Source organism: Peromyscus maniculatus, chromosome 21 (assembly GCF_049852395.1).
Source record: "Peromyscus maniculatus bairdii isolate BWxNUB_F1_BW_parent chromosome 21, HU_Pman_BW_mat_3.1, whole genome shotgun sequence".
Lineage (NCBI taxonomy): Eukaryota > Metazoa > Chordata > Mammalia > Rodentia > Cricetidae > Peromyscus > Peromyscus maniculatus.
In genome coordinates, this window is record NC_134872.1 from 27626427 (window position 1) to 27653784 (window position 27358).

General features: G+C 55.0%; 1 protein-coding gene across 2 annotated transcripts in view; it reads left to right on the plus strand.

Moving 5' to 3' along the window:
- Positions 1 to 4429: 4429 nt before the first annotated feature.
- Unc5b (unc-5 netrin receptor B) overlaps positions 4430 to 27358 on the plus strand; it is a 68827-nt gene continuing 45898 nt past the window's right edge. For both annotated transcript variants that reach the window (XM_006972696.4, XM_006972697.4), the window contains exon 1: positions 4430 to 4641. In XM_006972696.4, the coding sequence (XP_006972758.1) occupies positions 4563 to 4641 (79 nt within the window). In that variant the 5' untranslated portion in view covers positions 4430 to 4562. The remainder of the gene's footprint in view (positions 4642 to 27358) is intronic.

Consider the following 27358-nt stretch of genomic DNA (forward strand, 5'->3'; position numbering starts at 1 on the left):
CCTGAGTGCCGTGATTAAAGTCGTTTGCCACTGCTTCCCGGCCTCATCTCAATTTTTTTTAAAGGGAAAACTGTTTCTGCTTGAGATCCATGGTGTCCGGGTGGGCCTCTCCATTGCCCTCACCTTGATCTTGGTCAACTTACTACCTGGGTCTCATGGCCTTCATCTGTGAGTGGGGCCCCAACAGCACCTATCATGTGTGTGGTTAGCATGTGAAGAACTTAGGCCAGGATCAGCACTAGCTATGCTCATATTATTACAAACAGAAGGACTTTTATCACAGACGCCTCCCTTCAGGAGCTTGCAAATGTCTAGGGGTCCTTCTTCCCCGGACTAATCAGGAGAAGCTTTGTGAACGTGACTCTCAAATCTTCCCACTCAAGAACCCGCAAACTGATTCTTGTGAAAGCCTACCCCCGACTCCCATCCCCCAGGGAGCAGAAATCTCTCCTAGAAGGGTCCCAGAAGGGTGACTAGGGACAGTTCCACAGCCTGCTCCCTCTGCCTTGTGCAGCGGCACTGAGGAGGCCGAGGCTGCCCTGCGCCCCCTGGTGGCACCTGCGAGCATAGCCAGGACTAAAGACGCCACGCACAAGCTGCCAGCCACTCTTGCTGGGAGCCCCAAAGGCTGCTTTCAAATCATAATTGTTATGAAATAGGTAGCTGTTATTCAGCTAGATGAGAGGATGTATGCATATTCCTTTTAGTCCCGCGAAGTAGTGATTATTTCTCTTTTACAGCGGAGGGCACTGATACCTGGAAAGGGCAACTAAGTGGCCGGAGATCTCCCAGCAGGTAAGAAGAACAGCGGGGGATGGGGTGGGGGTGGGGGTCTGGGGCTACATCTATAAGCTCCACCTTCCAGTCCAGCATGCTATCCTGTTTAGAAGACATGAGAGTGGTCCCAGAAGCATCTGAAGCCTCCATTAAGGGTCAATACTGGCCGGGGCTTTCAAAGCAGTTGCGCCCCCACAAAGGCTGTCCTACCTCCAGCTTCAGACCTGGGCCCCTTGCCCGGGCCTCCAAGACATGGAGGTGGGGCCTTGGGGCTACTTCTTATAGCCATAGTAGGCCTTGTATCAATAACTTCTCTTTCTCTTTTGCCGACGCACAATGCAGCCTACTGTGTGCAGGGAACATCATTGGTACATCACGAAAAATAAAAACAGAGGCCAACTTTGGCCACCCAGGGCCCTCGTTCCTCCTCAACTAGAAGAGGCCCCCCCTCGACGGAGTGTCATGGCACAGGGTTTGGGGACACTTCTGGCAAGTTTTGTACAGCTTCTCCACTGTGTTACCTTGCACGTGGGAGGGAAGTGGCCAATCCCAGTTGAGGGCCAAAGTTGAGGCTGCCTGGGCTACCTGGGGGGTGGGGGTGGGGGGCGGCAGCAACAGGACACCCCTAACTGCAGGTGGCTGGGAAAGGCAACGTCCTGAGACTTCACACAGGAAGGGGCCCAGGGGAGTTATGGGAGATTCCCTGAAAGGGCTGACCCTAATTCCAGAGCAGATGTTAAGACTGGAGAAATTGGATGACGAGGAAAGACAGAAGGCAGCTATAAGCATACATGAGTCATGAAAGAGAATATAAATCTAATTTTCATCTAGTTGCAACTCTGTTATAGGTTTTCTTTCTTTTTTTTTTTTGTGGTGGATAAGTGAATAAAAAATGTAATTGAGAGTGAATACACAAAACCCTAAGGAAGTCCCCATGGCCTCAGAATGGCCATTCTAAGTACAGAGATGTTCACTGAGATGAAGGAGCCTGGGACCAACCGGACCAGGGTTAGAGTGGCTGCCTTACGCTAGCTGTGGGATGCTTTTATTTGTGAGTGAATTAGAATAAAGGAACTTAGCTTTTTTAAAGTAGAGAGAGATTCCAGACTGAAGGACTGGATCAGGGCTGGGTAGAAAGGAGGAAAAATGCTTGTTACCCCCCTGTGCCCAGCATGAATTAGCAAGCAACTTTTAGAGAAAAGTCTCTGATATCCCACTGAGGGAGAAGGAGCCTTCAGGGTCTACTGAGCTCTCAGGCACAGTGCCCTTCGAGGGTCTGAGCAGGAGATGTGAGTCTTGGTACCCATGTGCCCCCGGTGTTTCCTGGCAGCCTTTAAATATCCAAATACCTGTTTGTCTTTCCAGTCAGATGTCTGTGTGTGTGTGTGTGTGTGTGTGTGTGTGTGTGTGTGTGTCTGGAGGTGTGTTTGGGGTTTTTAGTCTCGTGGGCTTTGGTCTGTGGGTGTTTTTCTAGGTGGGTGTCTGTTTACACACAGGGTGTTTCAGGAAAGGTCATCTTGCACCTGTGTGTCTCTGTTGTCTATTTTACTTGTATATTCCTTTTGCAGGTATGTGTAACTGTCCAGGGGTGTGGAGAGCTGTGTGTGTTTGCGGTCTAGAATGGGTGGAGATGGCTGGGTGTGATCAGCCTTTACCCTTGCTCATGCTGTTCCAGGCCAGGCTAAAAATAACCCATTTACCTTTGCCCACAGAAGCCGAAGTCCTGCCTGGGGAGTTCACTCCACCCATATCCACCCTCCTGGCCCTGGGTGGCCAGCCGTGATGTGGGGCGTCGCCTATATCCATTGCCTCCTATAGATAGATCTCCAGTCTTCTTCGGTATGTGGAGCTGGGAGAAAGGAGGTGTCCCAAAGTCCTGCTTTCTTTGCCCCCTCCCCCAGGGGGTCCTCTTGCTTCTCTGCCCTCACACTACCAACCTTCTAGCCAGCCACTGTGCCTCCCAAACCCTTTTTTCTCCAATCTAGGAACAACTTGGGACTGCTTGGCTCTGTTGATGTCCTAACTACTATCACCTTCCCCCCCCCCCCACTTCCCACCCTCCTACCAACTTCAGAGCCTGCCGAGCCTCTACTCCCTTCATGCAGAAGCATGCTGCCTCCGTATTTGAGGACTGTTCCAGATCTGCAATGGGGAAAAGCTTATGTGGTCAGCTGATCTGGGCTAAGTGGTAGGTAGGGAGGCTCTTGCTATCTGCCAGTGCCTGCCCCCCCCCCCCCCAGCTCTGTCTCTGTCTCTCTTTCTTTGAGACAAGGTCTCACTATGTAGCCCTGGCTTCAAAACTCACAGAGATCCACCTGCTTCTGCCTCCTGAATGCTGGGGTTAAAGGCGTGCGCCACCATGCTCAGCTACAGGGCTTTTTCAGTCTCATCCCCCCCCCCCCATCCCCTTCACTCCCTCACTCAAAAGTGTCATCCTGGACAAATGGCTTTACTCCTCTCTAAAAATGAGTGTATATGGTATTTACTAGAGACTTGTGGGGTTAGCTGAAATAAAGCCCATCCATGGACTGCCACACTGAAGTTCATGTCAGCGGATGCACAGACATCCTCCAAGCTTCACCTGGCCGCACAAGCTTGTGGGCCCACCTTCGGGTGATCAGGACTTCCTGCAAGAATCTTGGGAACCCCCACGCTCCTTCGTCCTCTGCGTCTGTTCCTCGTTCCGTTTTGAGACAGTTAACACCACTATTCCCCATTTCACAGAGGACAGTGATGGAAACAACTGAACAAGCTCCTTCAAGGTCACGCGCAGAAGGAGCAGAACCAAGTTTACACTGAGCCAAAGGCAGCAGCAGGCCCTTCTCCATACACTCCCCTTTATCGCTTGGCTGGTTCACCACATCCTCACTCTGATGAGCCATCCTTCCGGATCCCATGTAAAGAGTTCTGTCCTAGGTCATGTAGACAAATAGAACCAATCACGATCCTAACTCATACCCAAATTCCCACAACTGGAACTCCCCACCCACAACCCCGGCTCCACCAGGATTTGGGTGTTTGAGATTTTTCTTAAAGCCCCCTTACCCCACCTTCTGAGACAAAATCAAAAGCGAAAGCTGACTTATACCCAAGCTAAGAAGGGCACGAAAGCTTATTTTCTTTATTTTTGGAAAGAAGATTCGGTGGACTCGGCTTTTCAGCGGACTGGTTTTTCTGTGCTCTGAATCCTACGTTCTTCGAAGGTCCCCTCTGATAGGCCCCAGCTCGGCCGCTCCTGCCCAGCGGAGGAGAACCCCCTTGAAGGGCCCCGTGGGCCCCGCCCCCGTCCTCCACGCCCCGCCCCATAGCGCGTGAGGCCCCGCCCCGGCCGGCTGACTCTAGGGCGAGCGCGCGGCGGCGCTGGGCATTGTGGCCGGCGGCAGGGAGGGCGAGGGCGCCGAGCCGCGGGGAGCGGCAGGGCGCGGAGAAGAGCGCGCATCCCACTCGGACAGACTTCGCGGCGCGGCCGCTGCGAGCGCCGCTGAGCGCACTCCGCTGGGATCGCGCAACTTCGGAGCAGGGCGCGGACGGCGCTCGCAGCGGGGGATCGCGGAAAGGGCGCACTAGCGCCGGGATCCTCAGCGGCGTCCGACTCCCGGAGCGCTCCGAGCAGCCGGGCGGCTTCCCGGCGCAGCGTGGCTGCCGCTGCGCCCACGGAGGGCACGGGCTGGCGCTGCCGGGCGCCTGCGAGGACGGCGAGGCGGCGAAGGCGAAGGCGAAGGCGGCGAGGCTGGGGCCCGGGAAAGAGCCCCGAGGGAGAGGCGCCCGGGCCGGGCGACAGGAGCATGAGGGCCCGGAGCGGGACGCGGGGTGCGTTGCTGCTGGCGCTGCTGTTCTGCTGGGACCCGACACTGAGCCTAGCAGGTAGGAGCGAGAGGGAGTGGGACGCGGGGATGTGGACCTGGAGAGTCCCAGCGTCCAACTGCAAGTTCGGGTGGTTCTTAGGGAGTCGCTACGCTCCGGGAACGCGGTGGACGCGCCCAAGTTAAAAGGCAGCTTCGGTGCCCGGGAGAGGGGGGCGACGCTTTGCCACCTGGGGTGCGGTGCCACGTAAGCCCGAAGCTCCCTGCTCCTGCCTCCAAGGGATAGTTGCTTGCCCATGGAACGGGATCTGATTCACTTCCAGGTGACCCCCACCCGATTGCTACCGAAACACTGTGGCTACCTGGGCGGAATGTGTGTTCCGTGCTGTTCGCCTGTAACTTAAGTCTGAGTCTCGGCTCCTGCGGGCTCCCGCGGGCTCCCACGGGCAACACGCGCAGCGTTCTGAGGGTCAGAGGGAGAGAGCTGGAGGCTGCGGAGCCCTGAAAGCGCTTGTTCCCCTTCGCCTTTGGGGAGCGGAGGCCCGAAGGCTTTAGCTATTGAAGGGGGAGGGGCCGAGTTCTGCACACCCTGCTCTCCCGAGGTGCGGCGCCGGAGGGTTTGGAAGGGTTTCGTGGTTGGTTGGTGGATTGTTTCTGGGTGAATGTTGGCAGAAGGTGGAGGGACGTAATGTCCCCTGCCGACTTCCCCAATTTTAAGTGGGTTATTGGCCTTCTCACCGTCTGGGGGAATAGACCAGGTGAGCTCGCCTCTGCATCGCACCTGGACGCAGCAAGATTCCCTAATAGGGTTCGGTGGACTCCCAAGTTTATGAAGTCCCCTAATCCTCCTCTCCCGCCGCGAACGTGGAAGTGTCTTGCTGGCCCTGTAGGAGCTGTGCTGGGCGTTGCAAAGTGGGCTGCATCTTCCTTGGAAGGAAAAGTACACGCTCGCGCTAGCCTTTCTGGTACCCAAGCAGGTGAACTGCCGGCAGGGTGCCTTGACTCCCGAAGCTGGGTGGGGGGTGGCGGGGGATGGAGGGGCATCCTGTAGAAAGGCCTCTCTAAGCAAAGGCTTAGGATGGGGCAAGAAAACTAGCGCTTTCAGCTCTCTCTCCACCCCACCTTCCTCAGTGATGCTGACATCCACCTTCCCCTCCTCCCCACCTCTCTTTCTTAAAGAGCTAAAGGTCCCTCCTCTGGAATTAATGATTCCCACGGCCAGAGCTTGCTTTTAGCACATCCCCCCACTTTTTATTTTATTTTTCTCCAAGCCTAGTGCTGTAAAGTTACAACACTCAATCATTTGATCCAAGTTAATTATGATTTGGGCAGACTCGGGTATTTAAAGCAGTGTTTTGAAGTTGGAAGGTAATGATGGGGAAGGGGGCGGGGGAGGGGGGCGGGAGGAGGCAAGCTAAATGACCAGCCTTGTTTTAAAGGGTGCAGTTAGATGTGGGAGGTGCTGGATTGGGTGTTAGTTTCTGTTTAAGGCCGTCTGGGGGTGATTGAAGGGTAGAGTGAAGTCTTTGGAAGTGGCCCATGGGTCGGGCTGCATCTTGGGAATCGGGAATAGATACCAAGGTTACTGAGGTTGGGGCTCCATTTGGAGAAAAATGGGACTGGTGGGCCTGAGTGGGTGGGCTGGGCCAGGAATGCTGGAGATGGCCTGCTTTTTCTGCTTAACAAAGCATTCGGCCCCCGTCTTCCCCGGAAGAAACCCCAGGCCCAGGGCTTTGATGGATTTGGGCACGAACGGTGCCCAGTCAGAAATGGCCTCTCACACCCAGCTTTGAGTGAGCAGAAGCCGTGTTGGAATTGTGCTCATTGCATAGCCCGGCGGGGGTCTCCTGCCCACCAGCCTGGAGAAGGGCCAGCTGCTGGGGTCCGCCTGCAGCTTTCCTTTGCCCAGAATATGCTGCCCTTAGGAGCTTACCTTCTGGGAGGGAGGACACTCCTCTTCTTCCCCACACAGCCTGGTTTCCCCATTGCCTCAGGCACCAGGCATCTTTCCACCAGAAGGCTCGGAGTTTTTCCAGTGCCTCCCTCCTGATCCCATTTCACGGATGAGGAAAAGCAAGGCCAGAACGTAGGTTTTTTTTTTTTTTCCCCTTATCTTGTCTTCGCTTCATGTTTGATTTTGGACTAGTATGCTGGGCTCCTTTGTTAGCTAGACCAGCTTCAACTACAGGGGCTTCCTTCCACACTCTTCCACCTGGCTGCGATGAGATGTCTGTCGCTGAGGTAGCAGAGTACAGGGACAACGGCTCCAAAGTACCAGGCACTTCCCTCCACTCTCCTGAGAATAGGACAGTCAACTCCTTGAGAGTGCAGAGAGTTTTTTTTTTTCTTTCTCTTTTTAAAGCATTAAGTTTGATGATGGAAGAATCAAAACCAGACTCCCAGAACCTCAGACCCTGGGAAGACGCCAGCCAGCAAGTGACTGGAGCTGGGAGAGGCCACTTCAAAAGCACTGGCTGGCCCTTGGAGTCTCCCTTCTACCCTATCCCCACCCCACCCCACCCCACCCCACTCTACTCCTTCCAGCCCTTCCCAGGCCTCTGGCTGGGATGGTTGAGAAGGAGCCCAGAGCTCTTGATCGGTCTTTTAAAGGAGCAATTAAAATGGGAGTTTTCCCGGTGTCTGAGCTGCGGCGGCCGCCGCTTGTGTGGCTGGTGTTACCCCGAGCTCCCTCCCTGCGCACCACAGCGAGGCACCCATCCTGCTTAAACAAATGGAAAAATCAAGCGTCTTAATGGGCTTTCTCATTAAAGGGGATGTACCACGCAGGGGAGGAATGTCTCCTGGAATCTCTCTGCTCTGGTCCACCCCCTCCCCCCACACAATGGGGAATTCCATAGGACCTCACAGTTCCCTCCGTTTTTTGTTTTTGTTTTTTAACTGCTGGAGCTTTTGAGAAAGGCCTTTGGAGTTGCCCAGGGCCACAGTGGAGCTCAGTAGAATCAGGGTTTTGAACTCAGAGCCCAAGGGCCTGCCTCACCTAGTGCTTCTTCAGGCTCCTTCACCTTTCCATCCTCCCCCTCAGGCTGGACAGCTTCCCTGGGGGGTCAGGATGCTGAATGAAACCGAGGCCTCATCTTAAAGTTGGATCACTTTGACAGATTAGCTTAGATGGGACGTGTACCTGGAATGGGGAGCGTGAACCCCGCTCAACAGGACACAGCTGGACAAAGGACCAGGGATGAGGCACCGAGAGAAGCAAGTACAGGTCTTAGCAGAACATAGGTCATCGGCTGAGCTCCCTGGCCTACAAATGGCCACATCCATTTGTAGAGTTGGGGACACTTCAGGAACCCGTTTTAATCCTTTGGTTATGGAATCTTTAGGTGAAAGGTACTAGGATGCCATTCCTGTCTGTAGGGGCTAGGATGAGGTTTGGGCCCCCAACATCCTCTCCCTGAATCACCCTGATGTATAGGGTCGCTACGGGCTGCCCTGGACCTTGGGGGACAAGCAGGGTGACCTGTAGCCCTTCCATCCCAGGTCCTTGGACAGCAAGGTTGGTGTTTCTGAGTGAACAGTACTCAGCCCTCCTCTGGGCTGGCCGGCCACCGTAGTATCCTGGGGCATCAGCAGGGTTTTGGGTAGAAAGGAAACAGATTGGAGCTCTGAGGTCTACAGGAAAGAGCAAGGGGTTTGGGTACCAGGCTGCGACTTGAGGTTGGTGGCCATGAGCCCACCAGAGAAACTGCTTGCTGCCTAGGCAGATGGCCCCCAAGGGGGGAAGGGAGGGGAAAGGCTGCTGCCAGGCCTGAGCTGGCACTCCAACTGGCATCCTTCTCCAACGCCTCTCCACCAGCTTCCTAAACAGCTTCCACAAATGGAGTCATTAAAGCTGTGAAGCCAGAATGAACCCAAACAAGTGCGGGGCTGTGCTTTTCCCCCTCTCTTTTAAAGGGAATTTAAAAGGCCGTCATGAGAATCATTCAGGGAGAAGCATGTGTCCGAAGGCACGAGGAACCCTGCTCCCCTCCCGATTGGCTGGGTCCTGAAGTCTGGGCTGGAGCGCCACCTCCTGCCTGCCCTTTCGGAACCTGTGCTCTGGCTCGGCGCCTGGGGGATTTTCCCCCGCGACCTGGGCTGTTTTGGTGAGCTAGGGCAACAAGTGAGCATTCCCCCCCCGCCCCCCCCCCCCCAAAAAAAAGGCATTTGGGAGAAGGCTGGCACTCTGAAGCCGGCTGCCGGCTGTTCCCAGGGAGTTAGTTGACAGGCCAAATCTGGTTCGTAGGATCTGGAGGCTGAGGATCGGAACTCCGCTCGCTGCAGCCCGCGGGGCAGACAAGCCCAGGCTGAGCTCCTTAAAGCCACAGGTCCCCACCCCCCACGCGCGCCCTTCCTCTGGCTCCTGGTCTTCCCGGGGCTAATGGCAGGGAAAACATTTGCTGAAGTGCAGGCATAAATCAGCTGCCTACCCCCCCCCTCTCTCTTTGTTTCCTTTTCCCTCCCAAAGCTCCGGGCTGCTGGGAGAGCTCCTATTTGCCCCCTTTCCTACAAAGCCGCCTGATTAGCGTCTCCGAACTTGGGGGGGGGGGGTTGGATTCTGAACAGTCACCTGGTGTTGCTAAGTACCAACCACACTGCACCAGAACCCTCCTGTTCCCAGTGTCCACCTCGCTTGCACCTTTCTCCCCAGGCAATTTAAATTGGTCTGGGTCTGCCCAGTCCTGGGAGCTCAAAGGTGCCGCTTAACCTTTGAGCACTGTGTCCCCCTCCTTCCTGGCGCGCCCCTCTTTTCTCAGCTCCCTCAAACTGCCCCTAGCGCATCGCAACTTCCCCAGTTCCAGCAAGGCGGGCCTGTGGGTGTGAGATTGTGCGCTGAGGAGTGTTTGCGAGAATGTGCCGTGGGAAGGTGGCAGGTGGAACCGTGTTTTGGAGAGGGGAGGGGAAGGTGAGTGTCATGTCGCTCTTAGGTGCGTTGTGTATGTGTGTGTGTGTGTGTGTGTCTGTGTGTGTGGAGGTGAAGTGTGCAGGAGGACCAGAGTGTGCTGTGGTTTCCACCTTTTGTATAGGAGGGTGGTGTGTGTGTGTGTGTGTGTGTGTGTGTGTGTGTGTGTGTGTGTATCTATCTGTGTGTGGATGTTTGAGCACGTGGGGGAGGGGTGCAATGTCCTTATGGGCGTGGTTGCGTTTTGTTTGGGTATAAATAGGTGTGTGTAATGTAAGGACCATGAGTCATGAAAGGTCTGGGAAGCTCCATCCTTTTTGTCTTGTTGGGGATTCCTCTTCAGGACTGGACCTGCCATTTGCCCTGCAGTCCTGGAAGACCTAGTGCCATCTTGCACCCTGCTGTGTGAAGGGTCTGGCCTGAGTGCTGGAATCTGCTGTTGGAAAGTCTGGTGTCCCTGCGCCCCCCCCCCCCCCCCCCCCCCCCGCCCCCAGAACCCGAGGGACCTGCCCTCGAGGGACCAAGAAGGGTTATCTGCAGGTAGCCTAGGGGCAAGGACTGCTGATCCAGGTGGTTGAAGTCTAGAGTCCTGCCCCTCCTCCTCCAGCCCCGGCTCACCCAGAGCATTTTTGTGGGAGTGAGATGGCCGGGATGATTTGATGGTTTTACCCTCCCACCTGGCTGTGACTCCTGCAGCCCATCTCCCCCAGGGAGGTCTCCGAAATTTTCTGGGGCAGGAACTTGCAGAGCTTGCATGAGGGGCCCTCTTGCATCTTGGGCAGCAGGTGTGGCTGGCCTTGGACATAGGCGTGTACACACACACACACACACACACACACACACACACACACACACACGCGTGCCTTGGGAGGGCTTGTGGAGGGCTCCCTGTCCTTCCTGCATGGGTCCGCGCTGAGGACTGCCACCATTCTAACTCTCAGATGAGATGTGATACTTGGGAGCAGGAAACTTCACACCTCAACCCACTTTATAATTTACAAAACCCTTTTCTGCGAATGCCTGCAAGAACCTTATGGGGGGGTGGTGGATGCTTTCTTGGGAAGCTGAAGAGGTAGGATTGGGCCTAGATCACTCACAGAGGCCCTAAACCCTGGCTCCCAAAGAGGTCACTGTCTACAGGGGGACCCTGATTCCAGAAATGCTAAATGGCTCTTAAGAGTCTTGGACGCTGCAGGAAGGCGCAGCAGAAAAATTCGCAAAGACGAGGTGATGAGCCGGTCCCAGTCGTGTGCCCCTCCCCACCCCACCTCGCATCTAGGTTTCATGAGGATGACCTTGGTGCCTTTGGCTCATCCTAGAACCTGGGGCAGGGGGTTGAGATGGAAAGATTTCTTACATTGCTCCTCTCTTTGCAGCTCTTGGAAGTGGGTGGAGCCGAGCAAATAGGGATGGGCTCCTTTTGGGGGGGTTAAGGGAGCTCCTTTTGGGGGGTTAAGGGAGCATTCCCTACTTGCTGCCCTCACCACCACCCTCCCCAGACTCAGTCTTCACCTACCTCCTCTGATACCTCCTTTGCAGAGGCCAGTCCCTAGGGCCTTAGCTGCCAGGTAGGGGGCCTGGTGTGGCCAATTAGAATTCTGAGGAGGCTAACAGAGCACCTTACCCCAGGCTGTCATTAACGGCTTACCTAACTGCCATGCCTCAGTTCCCTCATCTGTCAGATAGGGGTGGTCATGTCCTCACAAGATTGCTTTGCAGATTGTGTGAGCCGATGTCCAGTAAGAAAGACTTTTGTGAGGTGCCTGGCATGTAGTGACCACTCACCCTGTTGTCATGCTCAGAACAAGAAGCAGGGTCCAGAGTAGGCAGGGAGCCTCAGGACTTGGTGGCCCAGCAGCTCCTGGCCTTGAACTTTAAGACCGAGTCTTATTATTCATTTGCTATAGGACCCTGGACGACCTCCTTTCCCTCTCTGGGTCAGGATTGGTTGATCTCCCGTCCTAGCTGTGTTTGGAGTCTGGAAGAGGGAGGTAGAAGGTAGATTTTTAAGGGCTGTGGGGTTTTCTAGCTGGCGGTTAGCAGCAGACAGAGCTAGCCAAGACCCAGCACCACTTCACATCATTTGTGTTTACAGAGGCCCATCCAGAAAAAAGTCAATTTATTGACTGGAAAGTCCATGTGTGCATTATGCAGCCCTGGGTCTCCGTTGGTCTGTCTCTGTGTCCGTCTCTGTCTCTCTTCCTGCCTGTCTATAAATTACCTTCTAGGATGTAAGTTCACGTTCCCCTGCTCTGTAGGCATCTCTTGCCTCAAAGACTGAGAGCCCTGGATTCTAGGGGCTCAGGAGACTGACTGAAGGAGGAAAGGGATCCCAGCAAGGCTTAAGAGGTCTACAGAGGTCCTAATGGGACTGTTCACTTTCCGGAGTAAGGGAAGCTGATTTACGGGGTAGAAGTGAGGATTCCGGGCACACATTGGACCTAGGAACCCCAGCTCAGCCCTACACTTCACACACATGCCCATTGGTTGCCACTGTCATCATTACCATCGGAAGTAGAAACAACAGGAAACCCATGTTGGGCCTGGGGTCAGGAAAGACTTCCTGGAGGAAGGAAGGCTAGCTCTTGACTGCCCCTTGAAGGGTCAGCAGTTTGGGCTGCGGAGAAGATCAAATGCCGGGAGGGAAGAAGGCCTCTGCAGTTCCACAAGGAAGGATCTGGTTCAGAGTCCTGTCTGATCCAGAAGATTTCCAGGGCCTGGGGTCTCTGCTCAGCCCTGAGGAAAGAGCCCAGGGCTTTGGAGCCAAAAGGATGTGATTGTGCCTCATTCCCGGGCCAGGTAGCTCAGCCTCTTGGTTCTCTAGGTTCCCCAAGACCAACCTGACAGTATGGCCTTCCCTGGTGAGCCATGTGACATAATCTGGCACCGACTGGGGTTCTCTGAAGTCCTTCGCCTTCCCTCCTCCTTTGGGATGAGCTCTGGTGGGGGGATGGGCCTTGCTCTCCTGCATGACTCTGTGGGAGAACGGGGGACCGGAGCCCCCAGTGGCAGCATCTCCCTTGGTGGGAGAGCTGGGGGTGGTAGGGAAGAGGGTGTCTTTTCTGCTTCCGGTAGCCACCCTGCTGCCTGGTAGCTCAGAAGGCATCTTCAGTTCTGATCACCCACTCGTCGGCAATCCCCAGAGGCCCTGGGTGGCGCCCGGAGGCATTACTGGCGTCCAGAGATGGAGCTGAAGCAAAGCAGCTGGGTAATGCTATCAGAGGCGCCTGGCTGCCCAGCCCGGGGCTCCGGCACCTAGCTGGAGATGCAGAGCTTGTAAGAAGTTGAGTCAGAAATGCCAGGAAAGTTGCTCCAAACACCTTCGAGTCATTTTGTGAGACAGACGGGCAGAGGCGGAGCCAGCAGTGATCCCGAGTGGGGTCTTGTCTCGGGGAGTAGTAATCTCAGACCCGCGTCTCCCCTTTTCCTGTCTCGGGGACTGGGAGACAGCCGGGAGGGGTTGAAATGACCAGAAGGTGGGACAGCCATGTAATCACTGTCAGCAGTGATTACTAAGTGGGAGCCTGCTGCGTCTGGTTTTACTCCCTGATATGAACTAGGACCAGCACAGCGTCGTCGTCCTCATTGTCGGGTGCTCAGTAGCTGCAAAGTGAGATAACATGGAAGCCATGTGCAGCCGCCACTGGCTAGGAGGGAGCTCTGACCGGTGCCTGTCTGCCTGGATGAGTCACTGGAGAGCGGGACATGCCTGGTCCTCTGCTCACCGCCTCCCCTCTGCCTTGCCCGAGTCTTCTTTACTTTTACTATCTCTTACTAAGTACTTACCAAGATTGGGTGCTATGTACTCAGTGGCCAGGGCCCTTGGGTAAGAAAGAATTTGTTCGGTAAATCTAATGAAGCCACAAGGAATTAACCAAGTTTTGCGACTAGGTGTCCTGGGTCCCTGCTGTGTGGGGACACATGCTGGGCTGTAAGATGTTTGCATTTGGTCAGGCAGATGACACATACCTGTAACCCCCGTGCTCAGTAGGCAGAGGCAGGCATATCATAAATTCAAGCCCAGTTTGGTCTACGTAGCAATGCCAGCCACCGTCGGGCTGCACAGGGAGACTCTATCTCAGAAATAAACTTGCATCCGATTTGCATGCCCAGTCCCATTGATCATGGCTTGAAGCCGCACAGAGTGCCCCTTGCACGGACATTGGCTCTGCCGCCTGCAGCAGGTGCAGGCTAAGCAGCATGTGGGGAGGCGCAGGGCCAGGGGCTGAGTCCAGGCCCGGCCCCTCCACAGCAACTGCCCCTGGCTTCTTGGCATGCGTGGAGCCTGGTGAGGATAGCAGGTTTGGCTGCAGGGTCAGGCTGCTCCAGGCTGTCCGTGGCACATCCAGCAGTAACATTCAAGAGCATTCCTAGGAGACAATTATCCCCAGGCCCTGGGCTGAGGCAGCAAGATGCCTGGCTCAGCTTCCACCCGCACAGCTGGGTAGCCACTGGCCCTTGCCAGGAGTCACAGGCTGATCTGAACTCCTGGCTGGCAGCTTAGAGCAGCCAGGGCTGCTGTGCACGCCGACCCCTGCTGCGAATTTCATCTGGCCTCACTTTTCCTGGCTTGCCAGTACTTGGTCTGGTCTCCCGGTCTCCCCTCCCCCTCCTCCTCTCTCTCTTCCCCTCCCCCTTCCCTCCTTTCCTTCTCACCCCCCCCTCTTCCCCCCCCCCAGAGAGAGAGAGAGAGAGAGAGAGAGAGAGAGAGAGAGAGAGGAATAAATAGGAAAAAGGAAAAACCTTGGGAGAAATTGGAAGCCTAATTCTAATCTCAGTCCCAAAGCTGATCTGCTGGGTAGCATTAAATAGTTTCTTGCCCCCTCTGTGCTTCCTCTAGTCAAATAAGCAGGGTCTACCCTGGAATCAGAAAACACAGGTTCAAGTCTTGGCTGCATCTCTCTTTTTTTTTTTTTAATTTATTTATTTTTTAAATTACACTCATGATATTCATTAATTACACTCATGATATTAATCACATTTGTGGTATTCATAGATTACATTCGCAGTATTCATTCAGTTATATATATATATTTTAATTTTTAAATGCCTAATGTCATTTCTTGAAGGGAGGAGGAGGTCTTAAATACAGACTTACAGCACAATGGGAGGACCCCGGAGGGCAGAAGTTCGCTACTGATGTTTTACAATCTTGCGTCTAAGCTGTTAATGCCCATTGTTCAGGATACACAGACAAGGAACTTCCCTTAAGCATTTAGGAGGGTGAAACCTGGCAGGGAATTAGCATAGGGAGGATATCAAGGTCAAGGTCCGTAAGCAAGACAACAGTTAACCAAAATGGGGGCCAGGGCCCTACAGGTCCCCCTTTTATTAAAAAATGAGCTTCTGACTTGGGTTGCATGGGACATCAGCAGGTCACCTTACCCGTCATGGAGACACCTGTCCAGGCCACACAGGCGCTCTGTCTTAGGTTGGTGAGTGCCCCCAGGCATTACCCGTCTCTGAATACTCATTATCATACAGGCTCAATCGTGTGTGAGCTGCAGAGTTAACTGCTGCCAAAGATCTCAAAGTGGCACTGGGCTTGCAATCTGTGTGTTAGACACAGAAAAGATCAACAGAGGTCCTATCTCACCCATAGCCAGTAGGCTAAAGGCAACTGTTGGCTGCATCTCTTAAGTGCAATTTCCTGAGCCTGGGGCTCTCCTGTCTGAAAGTGGCGGACCTGGTAGTCTTTGGGAAGATGGAATGGAATAGACTGGACCATTGAAGGGAGGGAGCCTACCCATAACTCTCTGCTCACCTTTCTTCTTCCTAGAAAGTGCTGCTTGACAGGCTGTATTAGACTTAAGGTGGAACGGGTCATCCTGGGGAGTTCTGAGATTCTTTGCAGCCATTTTGGATAAGGCTCAGGTTGGCCCCATGAAGTGACTTGTAGGTTCCAGGGGTTATCAGTGAGAGAGCCTGTGTTATCTGAAGAATTTCCAGGAGCTTAAGAGCTTTGGCTCAAAGGCCAAGTCTCAGTGTGACACACAGATAACAGACCCTCCAGCTGCCTCAGTCCACCTACCAGGAAGAGGAGAAACAAGGGAACAGACTTGGGCAAAGCCAAGCGAGCAAACAGCTCTGCATCTCCCAGAGGCCCATGCTTTGGAAACTGTCATCTGAACCCCCCGCCCCCAGAGGTCTTGATCCAGGGATGGTACTGCCCCAAAAGTTGGATAGCGAGGGGGTTCCCTTCTTGCATGGCTGGAACCTGCCTGCTAGCGAGTGGGCCTTGGCTTCTTGCTGGGCCTGGCTGGGCTGTGACTGCCGATCTGAATGACGAACGTTCGGGCCACTTTCCACACCTCTCCCTGCCCCTGTGCCCTGGCATGTGCCCTGGGCTCATGAGCAGAGGAGACCGGGTGCCATGTCAGGGCAGGTTAGTGTCAGCTCCGGCTTGGATGGCACGGGAGCCAGCGCACCATCTGCTGTGGCCAGTAGAAGTTACATAAGGCCCTGCTGGCCACCCGTTCTTAGAAAACGGTCAGCCAGGCCTGTGGGTTTTTTTTTTTTTTTTTTTTTGGTTTTTTCCAGACAGGGTTTCTCTGTGTAGCTTTGCGCCTTTCCTGGAGCTCACTTGGTAGCCCAGGCTGGCCTCGAACTCACAGAGATCCGCCTGCCTCTGCCTCCCGAGTGCTGGGATTAAAGGCGTGCGCCACCAACGCCCGGCCAGGCCTGTGGGTTTTGTTCCCTTCTGGTCCGCCATGGACAGGACAGGCTGTCCAGAGCCTGAGATAAAGAGGTCAAGCTTTGCAAAGGGCGCTGAGATCGGAAGAATGCATGGTGAGGGTCCTGCCGTGTGGACTCCAGGAGCCTAGTGAACGCACACCTGACTGCTGGCCACCACCTTACCACCCCAAGGCTGAGTCTGTAGGGGGTGACATCGGTCCCCTTCCCCCTTTCCAGCTCTTGGGGTCATCCTGCTTCCTACCTTGAGTCAGATGCAAAGCATTTGTAAATTATCCTAAATCTCAGACAAAGCGTGCATTTTTCTTGGGGGTTCTGGATCCCCAGGATCCTTCAGTTGACAGTTGGCTGCACTTTGTCCAGTTTTCTCATCTGAGATGCGGGTTTAACGTAGCTGCTTTCAAATAGACCTGAAATAAGGGCTGAGTTAGACCATGCACATGGGGGTCGGAGAAAACATCCCATAGTTGTGCTTATGATTACTGTCTAGTTCCACTCTTTTATTTTTTATGTGTGTATGGTGTGTGTACGTGTGTGTGGTATATGGATCTGAGTGCACAGTTGCCGTTTGCAAGCATCCACGCGTGCGTGCATGCGGGGGCCAGAGGAGGATGTCGGATGCTTACCTGTGGAGTGATGGGTGCTGGGTGAACTGAAGGACTTGGAGCTGTCCTCTGAAGTACAGACTCTCTCCTCTGCAGTCACCATGCGACTGGGTCTGGGTAAAGTGCCTCAGACCGGTGGAATGATGGGGCTTTTCCAAAGTCGCAGGCAGCCCTTGGCCATTTAAGTATGGCAGGGAAAGCATGTTTACTAGGGTGTAAGTAGGGGAGCCGTGTTAGCAGCCAGCCACAGGTGCATGCCAACAGCGTCCAGGAGATGCGGGACTGAACAACCTCAGCGTGCCCGTGGAGTGGGCAAGCCAGGGGCCCTAGCGCTAAGGACTGGAAGAGCGTGCTCAAGCCTGAGAATCCTGCTTGGCAGTCGGAGTCAGTGAATACTTTTCACACCTTGATGCTGCCCACTGTGCCCGGGATCCTGGGGCCTTACAGAGGAGGGGGTGTGGCCGAGAGTCTGCCTCTTTTGAGAGGGCCTCTGGCAGCCTCCCCGCTTCCCACCTTGGCCACTGTACCAGAGTGCTTACCCACTGCCAAGACGCCCTGGTGTCTGCTGAAAAAAAAGGAAACCAAACAAAATCCCTGCGTTCTTGGATTGGAGCTCTCTCATGTCACTTCCCGGGACTTCCTTTCCAAAGCTCCTTCTAGGGAATTCTCATGTTTAGGGGCCAGAAAGGGCATTCCTAATGACAGACAGACACACACACACACACACCCCACCCACCAAAGCACATGAGGCTGTCCCCTGGACTTGAACAAGAGCCGGAGTGAGAATCACTCCATGCTGTCCAAGTATGTCCTGAGGCAGAGGTGTGGGGAGATGGTCTGTTGCATTTCTGGTCTGCCCTGGACAGGCCAGGCTGTCCAGAGCCCGAGATAGAGAGGTTGCACGCCTCCCAAGGCTTGTATTTTCACCCTCCCGTGTTTCTCCATGCTTTGTGTGTGTGTGTATTCCTGTGTGTGAAGCTGCATGTGTGTGGGGTGGTCAGAGGACAGCCTGGGGTCTCATTCCCCCGGGACCATCCATCTCTTTTTGAGACAGGTCTCTCATTGGTCTGGATCGCACTTAGTAGATTAATTAGCTGGCTTTAGGAATCCACCTGTGTCTGCACCTCCCCCCCCCCCCCAATGCTGGGATTACAAGGGTGTGCCACCATGCCTGACTTTTTTATACGCGTTTTGGAGGTCAAACTCAAAGCAAGCATTTTGCTGATGGAGCAGGACCCCCCACCCCCCACCCCTAGGCTCAGAGTGGGAAGCTCCTGGTCCCCCAAGTGTCCAGCAGAGCCAAGGCCATACAGACTGGCTTCCAGGCCTTACCCCGAAGGTAGAAATCAGGGATGATTCTTCAGCAAGCCAGCGGCCAAACTAGAAACCGATTTCACTTGTCTGTCCCAGCCTGCTTTTCCTGAGCAGGAACCTCCTGAAGATGCCCGTCTGGCTTCTTCCTGGGTACATGGGTCACCCACTCCAACCCAACTATGTCCCCACTCTCTTTCGTGATGTAACTGAGGAGTGGACAGCTGGGACCTCTGTTTGCTACAAGGGAGACTCCAGATCCCACCAGACTTCTTCAAACTCCATAACCTTATTCTAGTACCATTCTGTCTGAGCTTTGGTGGTTTGGATAGGGTGAGAGGAAAGGCCACCCCGCCCATTCCCTCACAAACTCAGGGAGCCATGGAGGTGCCCTGGATACATCCCAGGCTTGTACCATGGCCAGGACAGGTTGTTTACACAGAGAGCAACCGAGTGACTTGGTGTGGGCTTTTTAGTGGTGAAGACTGAGAAGGCAGCCAGCTAGAGCACAGCGGGGGCCATTGTTCCCTTGACCCTTACAAAGCAGAGATGCCTCAGTTTCCCTACCTGTTAGATGGAGGGTTAGCTTAGTAGACTCCAACCCCTTCCTTCTCTCAGTCCAACACTTTCTAATGTCGCCATACCCCAGTAGCCTGTAGAATTTCCTGAGGGGTAGAGAGGACAGTTGTCATGCCCACTGGCCCCCAGCGTTTCCTGTCCAGCTAGGTGCCATTTGAACATGGCAGGGCACCACCTGGGCCACCCTGTGAATGTGATCGCTGTTGACGGGAGCGTGGGACCCATAGCTCATGGAGAAGAACCCTTGTTTTCACGTGAGGAAACCTGCCCCGGTGTGGAGTATGGGAACCCCAGGTTTGACCTAACTGACTCTTTTTTTTTTTGGTCATATGTCAGCTCAGGTGTCCCCTCTTAGAAGGCTCCGTCGTAACCACCTGTCAGTACTTGCCACCATCTGGAGTTATCATGTGTGTGCACCCAGAAGTTCCCTGCTTTATCAGGCCCCTGGCTTCTCTCTCACTCCACAAGGGCAGGGCTGTGCCCCTCAGGGATGTATCCCAATGCTCGGACCAGTGTCCCACCCCGAGTGGGCCTCCGTGAGCAGATGCTTGCTTAAGTGAATTCTGTGTCGTATGGCAGCATCAGCTAGAGTTTACCCCGAGTTCACACACCTGGCTCTCTCCACCTGCGTTTGCAGACAACGGGAATTGGCAAGACCCCGGGGGAGAGTCTAGTTCTGGGATTCTCCAACCTTAGCTGAAACCGTGGGATCCTGGGGCACCCAGATCCACCCCGAGGTTCTGACTTCTGTGGCTGTAGGCTTGGACCTGGGAGCTGGGATCTGTCAGAGCTCTTTTGTGGTTCTATTGTGCAAAGAAGGTGGAGGGCTGAGATCAGATACGCTCTGTGCTCTCCATCCCATCCAAGTCCTACCTTTTGGGGATGCCTTATGACCTCGGGCTATTTTGTTCCACGTGGCAAACAGTTCCCCGGAGGGGTAACCTCCTTGCCAAACCCTCCTTGGAAAGTGGTACCCTGTCTGTCCCTCCCAGATAAATTGCAAACTGCTGTCCAGGGCCCTGTTGCCCCTCTGGAAGCACTTCTCCGAAACACTGATGGCTCTGGGCCCCAGCACCTCCGGCACCCCCCAGCACCTCCATTTTTCTGGCAAGCCAGCTGAGCTATGTTGGAACCTGTCTCTTCTCCTCCCCTGATAACATGCAGTTTAAATAAGATCTTCATTTACCAGAAGTTCACACCACAGCTCATGTGTTATATGAGAAGCAGCAATCTCACGTTTGTCGGGGAGTGCTGTTCAGAGACTCGATGGAGGAGGAGGAGGGGCCGGGAGGAGAAGCCATCACAGAGCCGGGTATGTGAGGAAGGAAGGACTCATGGAATCCGAGCTGGCAGCCCAGCCCCAGCCCTGGCAGTGCCAGGCTCCACTTGGCTCAGCGTGTGGCTGCTGGGGGAGGTGCCATGGCTCTCTGAGCTGACCTCAGGCTGCTGGAAGGCTTGGAGCCGGATGGGCGCATGATGTCACCACCACTTCCGCCAGTTGGCACTCCCAGGGATGCACTGGGTCATTTACATGTCTTCAGTCAGTTAGGAAGGGACTCTTGGTGAGGATTTATTGGTCGCCTCTGCCTTCTCTAGAAGCCTTTGTAAGAAACCTAATAAGGAAGGCACTTGGCGACCATGGACAGACATAAGCCCCCATCCCGGGTCTCTTAGCACATCCCAGGCCACAGAGAAATGAATAAGCAAATTCTTCTTGCAGGGTACCTTCCAGTTTCCTGTAATCCCCAGCCAGGGTATGAGGTGGGTGGCATGACCCTGCTTATGCAGAGGAGGGAACTGAGGGACTAGGAGTTTGAGCACCTTGGAGGCCAGGCTGTGTAGTCTTGCATTAGGATTTGGGCTAGCTCCGCCTACACCTAGCCTGGGCTGACAGGCAGGTCGCATCCAGACCACATCTCTGAATGTGGTCCGGAATCTTTTCTCTCCCAGAGCATTAGCTGATGACCAGTATGTTTTGTGACCTTGAGCTAGGATGATGCCTCAGTTTCCCCCAAAGTAAACCAAGACCTGGCTTTTGTTTTCTTTCAGGAAAGTAAGGCCTGAGGCTTTCCTTGCAGGTTTTCAAGTACGTTCCACCCTAAGGAGATGGGGGAAGAGGGTCCTGTGGTCCACCCCATCACAGGGTCCGCAGTACAGGCTGATGCGCCTGTAATAAATATCGAGCTGACAGCTGTTAAGCCCCGTCCCCAACCTCTGAATAAATAAAAAGCTGCCTAGAATAACAGCCCGCAAAATGCTGGAGATTCCTGCTAGCTCTCTCCATGTCCCTTCCACTGGCCAAACCTGTTTGCCTGGGCTCCCACCCACTCCCATTGTCTCACCTCCCCCGCGACTCCCCAGGCCTCTGTCCATCACTTCAACCCCCAGGGTTGAAGCCACCGCCCCGTCCTGGCTCCTTCAGCGGCCAGAGCAGCTAATGGGGACGAAGCTCTGCAGCTGACAGGGACAGTCCCGCCAGACCCTCCTGGGGCTGGGGGAGGGGCACAGAGGAGATGCCCCTCCAGCTCAGCCACCTGTAGTCTCCAGCTACTGCCCCTGGCTGAGGTCACCAGGAAGTTGGGACCGGGGCTCACAGGGGGGCACAGTTGGATGTTCTGTGAACGATGCGTGTGAGTTATCTGTGTCCACAGGCTTTCTTGTTAGTTAGTTTTGGTTCTCGGGGCGCGGGGGGGGGGGGGGGCTGTTGGGTCCAGTATAGAGCCATGGAACGTTAGCGCTGGAAAGCCCATTTTATAGCTAAGGATGCTGACGCCTCCGGCAGTGGGTGCTTCAGATTGCCTGCTCCAGGTTCACAGTGGTAGATCCTGGATGTGTTCGGGGACCTGGGGCCTGTGCGCTTGACCCTGTCACAGAGAAAAGGCCAGGGAATCGACCACAGGGAAATAGTGCCCACCAGAAACCGGCCTTCCACTCTGGAGCCGGCTGCAGCTGGGGTTTCACTGACAGTGTTCTCCGTGGCCTTCTTGGGGCTGCTGGGTCCTGCCTTCATGTGATGTTTTCTTCATGCCGTGTGTGTGTGTGTGTGTGTGTGTGTGTGTGTGTGTGTGTGTGTGTGTGTGTGTGTGTATGTGTGCGTGTGTGTGTGCATGTCTGCGTGCGTGCGTGTGTGTGTGTGTGTGTGTGTGTGTGTGTGTGTGTGTGCGCGCGCGCGCACACGCGCGCGCGCACCCCCCCTCGGGGAAGTGGGTGAATGTCCTAGAATGCAGAGCAGGACCTGCGTGTGTGGTGTTTCTGGGGGTACAGGAGTACAGGTAGTCAGAGGACCCAGCTAGTCTTGTGACTCCCGACAGCCCTGCCAGTTAGGGACCTGCTGGGTCGGGGTGTTCTTCCTGGGAACCTTGGTCCCTCTCCCTTCTCGGTTGGGGGAGGTGAGAATTTAGAGCTAGGAGAGGTTCCAGGATGTGGCATCTAGTCCTTTCCGGGTAGGCCGCATTCCTGCCTGTCTGCGCCAGAAAGCCCCCCCACGTCTGTCCCCTAGGACCCAGGCAGGTCCCCTCTGCCCTCCTCCCAGGCTGCAGATGCAGATGCGGCCTCCTACAGGCCTCCTGCACCACTGCGCTGCCTCTGACATTCCGCCCCAGCAGATAAGGATCCTGTCTGGCGCCTGGGTGCTTTTTTTTTTCCTCCCTCTTTCCAAATCTGTCCCCTGATTATCTGCAGACAGCCCCTCTCCAGGGGGCCACCAGGGACTGTGCTGAGAGCTCAGAGCCACCCCCACCCCCACCCCCCACCCCTGCCTCCCAGGCCCCCAGCCATCTTTGTTTTTTTGCTAAGCTCCCCGGGAGGTTTAGCCCCAAGCCAAGCTAGGGCTGGTGTCCTAAGGGTAGGACTGACTGGCTGACTGGCTTGCATGGGGGGAGAAATGGACACGCGGACATGGAGGCTGGGCCACCGCAGGCCAAGATGGAGGCTGAGGGTGGGGTCGCTTCCGTGGTCAAGCACTCATCAGCATTGGGCCTGGACAGTGCCCAGAGGGGATGTGGTAGAGATTGCAGCCAGCCAGACACCCACATCCTGTGGGAGCAGCTGGCCTGGGAAGGGCTCAGGACACTTGGGAATGGGGAGAAGGAATGCCAGAGGGCTCTTAGAGCCCAGCCAGAGACTCTGGGGAGTGGTCTCCCAAGATAAATGCCCTGGCTTCTGGCTTAGAAGCCCAGCCTTAGAGGCCCTCTCCCCACCCCCCCATCCTCCCTCCTCAGAGCTTCTGGTGGACTCCACAGGCAGTCTATGATAGCGTGATCTGTTTAGGACCAGAAGGGAGCACCAAGCCCATCGGCAGGCCTGCAGTCTGCTCCTCTGTCTCTGGGTACCAGCATCCCAGCCCCTGCCTCACTGGGAGGTGAGCCCTCTGCTCTGGCCCACGTCTTGTCCCTGATGCCCTCCGTGATTTGGGGGCAAGCTCCTTTAAGGTCTCCTGTTTCTGCTATAAACTGAGGATGCCTTCTGGTAGGGACAGGAGGGAACAGACACCACTTTCCCATACCCTTCCAGCGTCACTCTGGCCTGGTGTAGATTCCCATAATTATGAGTCCAGCCTATATGATACAGCTCAGGCCAGGAACCCCAGTACAGGGTAGATAGAGCCTATGAGGAGGCAAAGACCATTCCACCTAGCACTCCATGCTTGCGCAGGCTTTGCTCAAGACTCCCCACCTTCCCTGCCCCCAGCCTCCCTACCAACTCCCTCCCTAGTCCCTAAAATACCCGCTGGGGGAGGGGGAAGCTCAGCGAGCTCATCTTTTATGGCTTCCTGGACCTGCAGCCAGAAGGCTGAGAATCTAGCGGCATGGGCTGGGTTCCTCCTGAGCGCCACCCCCACCCCCCACCCCCCCACCCCCAGCCTCTCAGCTCATAAATATACAGTCTAGGGCTATAGAAGGAGCTAGCTGCCCTTAAGCCGACAGCAGAGCACCCACTTAGTAACGTGCCTCGTGGGAGCTTCTGGGAGCCGGGTCTCCCACCCCACCTTGATTAGCCTCAGCCATGGCCGCTTGGCTTGCCTGCTCTGGGTCTCCCGGCCCACACTGCTGCTTGAACATCCCACTAGATTGGTTTTGGCATCTGTGCAAAGGAAGACTGCTTATCTCCTTTGGGGAGATGAATGGGGAGGTCCAGGTCCAAGGGTCCCTGGAGTTTGAGGCTCCAGAAGACCCCAGAGCTGTTTGTGTTCTTGACAATTACAAAGCCCCTGTTTTCATTATATTTTTTCTGTGCCCAGACTACCCAAACCACATCCCAAGGAGCTCCCAGAATTCATTTCACTTATGCTAAGAGAAAGTGTCTATTTATTGCTGGGCAGTCAGTGGTGGCACACACCTTTAATCCCAGTACTCAGGAGGCAGAGGTAGGGTGGATCTCAGAGTTCGAAGCCAGCCTGGTCTACAGAGTTCCAGGACAGCCAGGACTACACAGAGAAACTATTTCAGAGGTGTGTGTGTGTGTGGGGGGGAGAGCGACTCACACACACACACACACACACACACACACACACACACTCACACACACACATATACACGGAGCACATCTAGATGGAGTTTGAATCTTGGTATAGCAGCTCAGGAGTTGGGGTCTTTATAGCCCAGGCCTGAAGGGAACAGGGGGAGGGATATTTGGATGTGGGTTGGGGCTCCAGGACTGTCTGAGTTAGGGGAAGTGGGAATGGGTGTGTTCAGGCTGATAGAGGGAACTGCTGAGAGTGACGGAAAGCCAGGAGCCCAGTGTGGAATGAACAGTAGAGGCTGGAGAGCCAGGAATTGGTCCCTTTGGGTGTGAGCAGAGGCCCCTCTTTTTATTTGTCAGTCACTAAGACCTGGGATTATAGGAACAGGCTCTGACACCTGACTGGCTTCAAGTTGCCCTTCCCATCTCTCGGTCTTTAGGACAAGTCACTGAGCCCGCCTGAGCCTCATTTTCAACCACACAATGGAATCCAGAGCGTTCTGCCTTGTAACATTGCCACGGAGTTCAGTCCTTCGTTCAGAGAGCCCTCGGGCTTGGTGCGCTCCTACTGGAGCCTAGGTCTGAAATTTGCTCTTCCTTCTTCTCTGGTCTGCTAACCTTAGGGCAGATGAGCCCTAAGGTTATGGGATGGCAGTGAATTCACCAAAGGTCCTTAGCACAGAGCCTGAGCACCAGTGCGTGGAAGAGTCGCCACCTTCACAGTGGAGTGTTGATATCCCCGGTGCTCATCGTGGGCAGTGGGGTTGGGCTGGAAGCCTCCCGACTCCATCCTTAGCATAACAACCCCTGCCTGGAAGCTAGAAATGTCTTTACGGGGGATGAATGGTGTGTGCTGGTATGCTGGTGTACTTATCTTGAGTCGGGTTTTTATCTGCGGTCAGCGGGAGGGTCTGGAGTGGGGGGTGGGGCGGTGGGAGCAGGCTGTAACCTGAGCTGGGAGAAGTGAGGAGGCGGGGAGAGGCCCCCTGGGCAGGTAACTGGGGATCTGGTCCTCCCCTATCTCCCCACAGGTGCAGGGGAGAGGGGAGGCAGTCCTTCATTGACTTGGCCATAAACAGCTGCTGCCATTGATTCCCACCCACCCCCCACTCCCAGATAGGAATCTGGGGCATCTGTATAAATAGGAGCTTGGAAACAGGAAAGCCCATGGCCCCCAGTCCCGATGGAAAGCCTGCTAACTTCCTGCTAGGGACTCCAAGCCTTTCCATGAGGTGGAGTGCCAGGCACCCGGTCGCTTGTGAAACTCATGTATAGACTGTTTTAGAGAAGGGATCTGGAGAGCCAGGCAAAAGTCCACCAGGATCTGCCATGGCTCTCGCAGGGCTCCCCTGAGAGCAGGGCAGAGCTGGTCTGTGTGGCCCCATGGCCAGAGCTGCCATGGCTGAGCTCAGTCTCCCCACCTCACCTCGATGCAGAATAGACTGTCATTTCGGCTTGTCATTGCCCACAGACCTCGTGGCAGGCTTTGGAACGAAGTGTCTGGACCTCCTCCGGGAAGAGTTGCAAACGGTGGCTATTAGCTCCTTGCTCCTCTTTCATCCATGAGGTGTCCCAGGTGGAGAGAGAGCAAGGTCAGGTTTGAGAAGGTCCCGCTGCAAGTCCCTCCCCCACCCCAGCACGTCCTCTCTTTCCAGTCTGCCCGTAACCTAGGGAAGACTGCCTCCTCTCCTCCTTCGAGGGGTGGCCAAAGCTTCTCCCCGAGTACATTTCTGGAGGCTGGCTGGTGGGTAACAGGTGGTTGTAGGAACTGTGGCTGAGATTCAGGGGAAAAACATTTCCTGTACAAGAATCTGCACGAGACAATGGCTCCCCTCTTAGGGAGCCTAGTTACCCAGAAGAGGTTTCTCTAGACCTAGAAAGTAGCATGGGGATGAATGAGGTGGACAAGGTAGGTGTGATGCATCAGGTCTGAGCAGTCAGGGGCTCCTCACCTGCTGGTCCCTTAACCCATAGGCATGTATGTGTCCCTTCTTGCTGCTACCACATGAGCGGCTGGGATGTTAGTGAGAGGGTCTGAGAGTTCATTCCGCCAGTGCAAGAGCAGGATTCCCTTGTGGGTGTGTGTAGTGGGCGGGGGTGGTCCTTGGTGCCAGACGGCTCCTGGGTGACTTGAAGCCCAGGTTCCTCAGGTCAGCTTCCAGAAGCTCTATTCTGGGTCTCCGTGTGGTCAAGTGTAGGTGTGGCGGCTGGAGAGCTGGCTCAGTGGTTAAGGACATTTGTAGTTGTTGAAAGACCCGAGTTCGATTCCCAGCGCCTACATGGAAGCTCAGCAGCTCCCCGGGCACCAAGCAGGCATGTGGTGCGCAGCTGTACATGCAGGCAAAACCCTCATACGCATACATAATAATAATGATGGTGATTATCATAATCCTAATTGCTGAGCTTGTGAGCTATGCTTTCTTAAAAAGAAAGTGTAGGTCTGGGCTGGGTGCTCAATGTGAGCTTATGTATGTAAGTCACTGGGCCTGCTTATTGGGAACTGCTGGTGCATGGGAGGACTGTTCTTGAGCTTTGGTGAAAACAAGCAGGAAAGGGGGCTTTAGGTAAGAGAGAGGAGGACTTGTAGGTGCTGCCCCTGGCGAACCCTCCTTCCCCACCCCTGTACCGCTGTGTTTCCTTCAGAAGCTCATAGAGCAGTAGCCCTAGAGGTCATGAGCCGTACTCCTTATGGGCAACCGAATGTGGCCTGCCCACAAGGCACTTGCTCTCCTCCATGAGGCCCACTCCGGGTTTGGGGTCATTTAGACTACTGCTGGTGTCATGCTTGAATTGCTGTCCTCTGGCTGCTACCCCTTCCCACCTCTGGGCCGGCCACTTGCTACCAAGGACATGCGGGATCCAATGCACTCACCAATGCACTCTCCCATTTCTCTAGTGAAGCGTCCTTAAGACGCCATGAAGGAAGGCGGTCCTCGGGGGGAGGGCAGCCGGGAGCCCAGCCATGGAGGTTGGTAGCATGGTCTGCCCGGGGTAGGCCCACACTGTGGATGGAGCCAACAGCTCGGGAAGATGTGAGCCTGTTAGGTCTCGTCTCCTCTCATCCTTTCTGCATCCCCTTAGACTTTGGGGTCCCCTGGGCCCATGCAGTGACTTCTTAATGTTTGCATCTGTGTAGAGGCAGGAGTATGGCTCCCTCATGCTCTCTTGTGCTCTTTGCTTCCTCACTGCTTCTCAGCTGATGTCTTAGAGACCCGGGGGAGGACGGG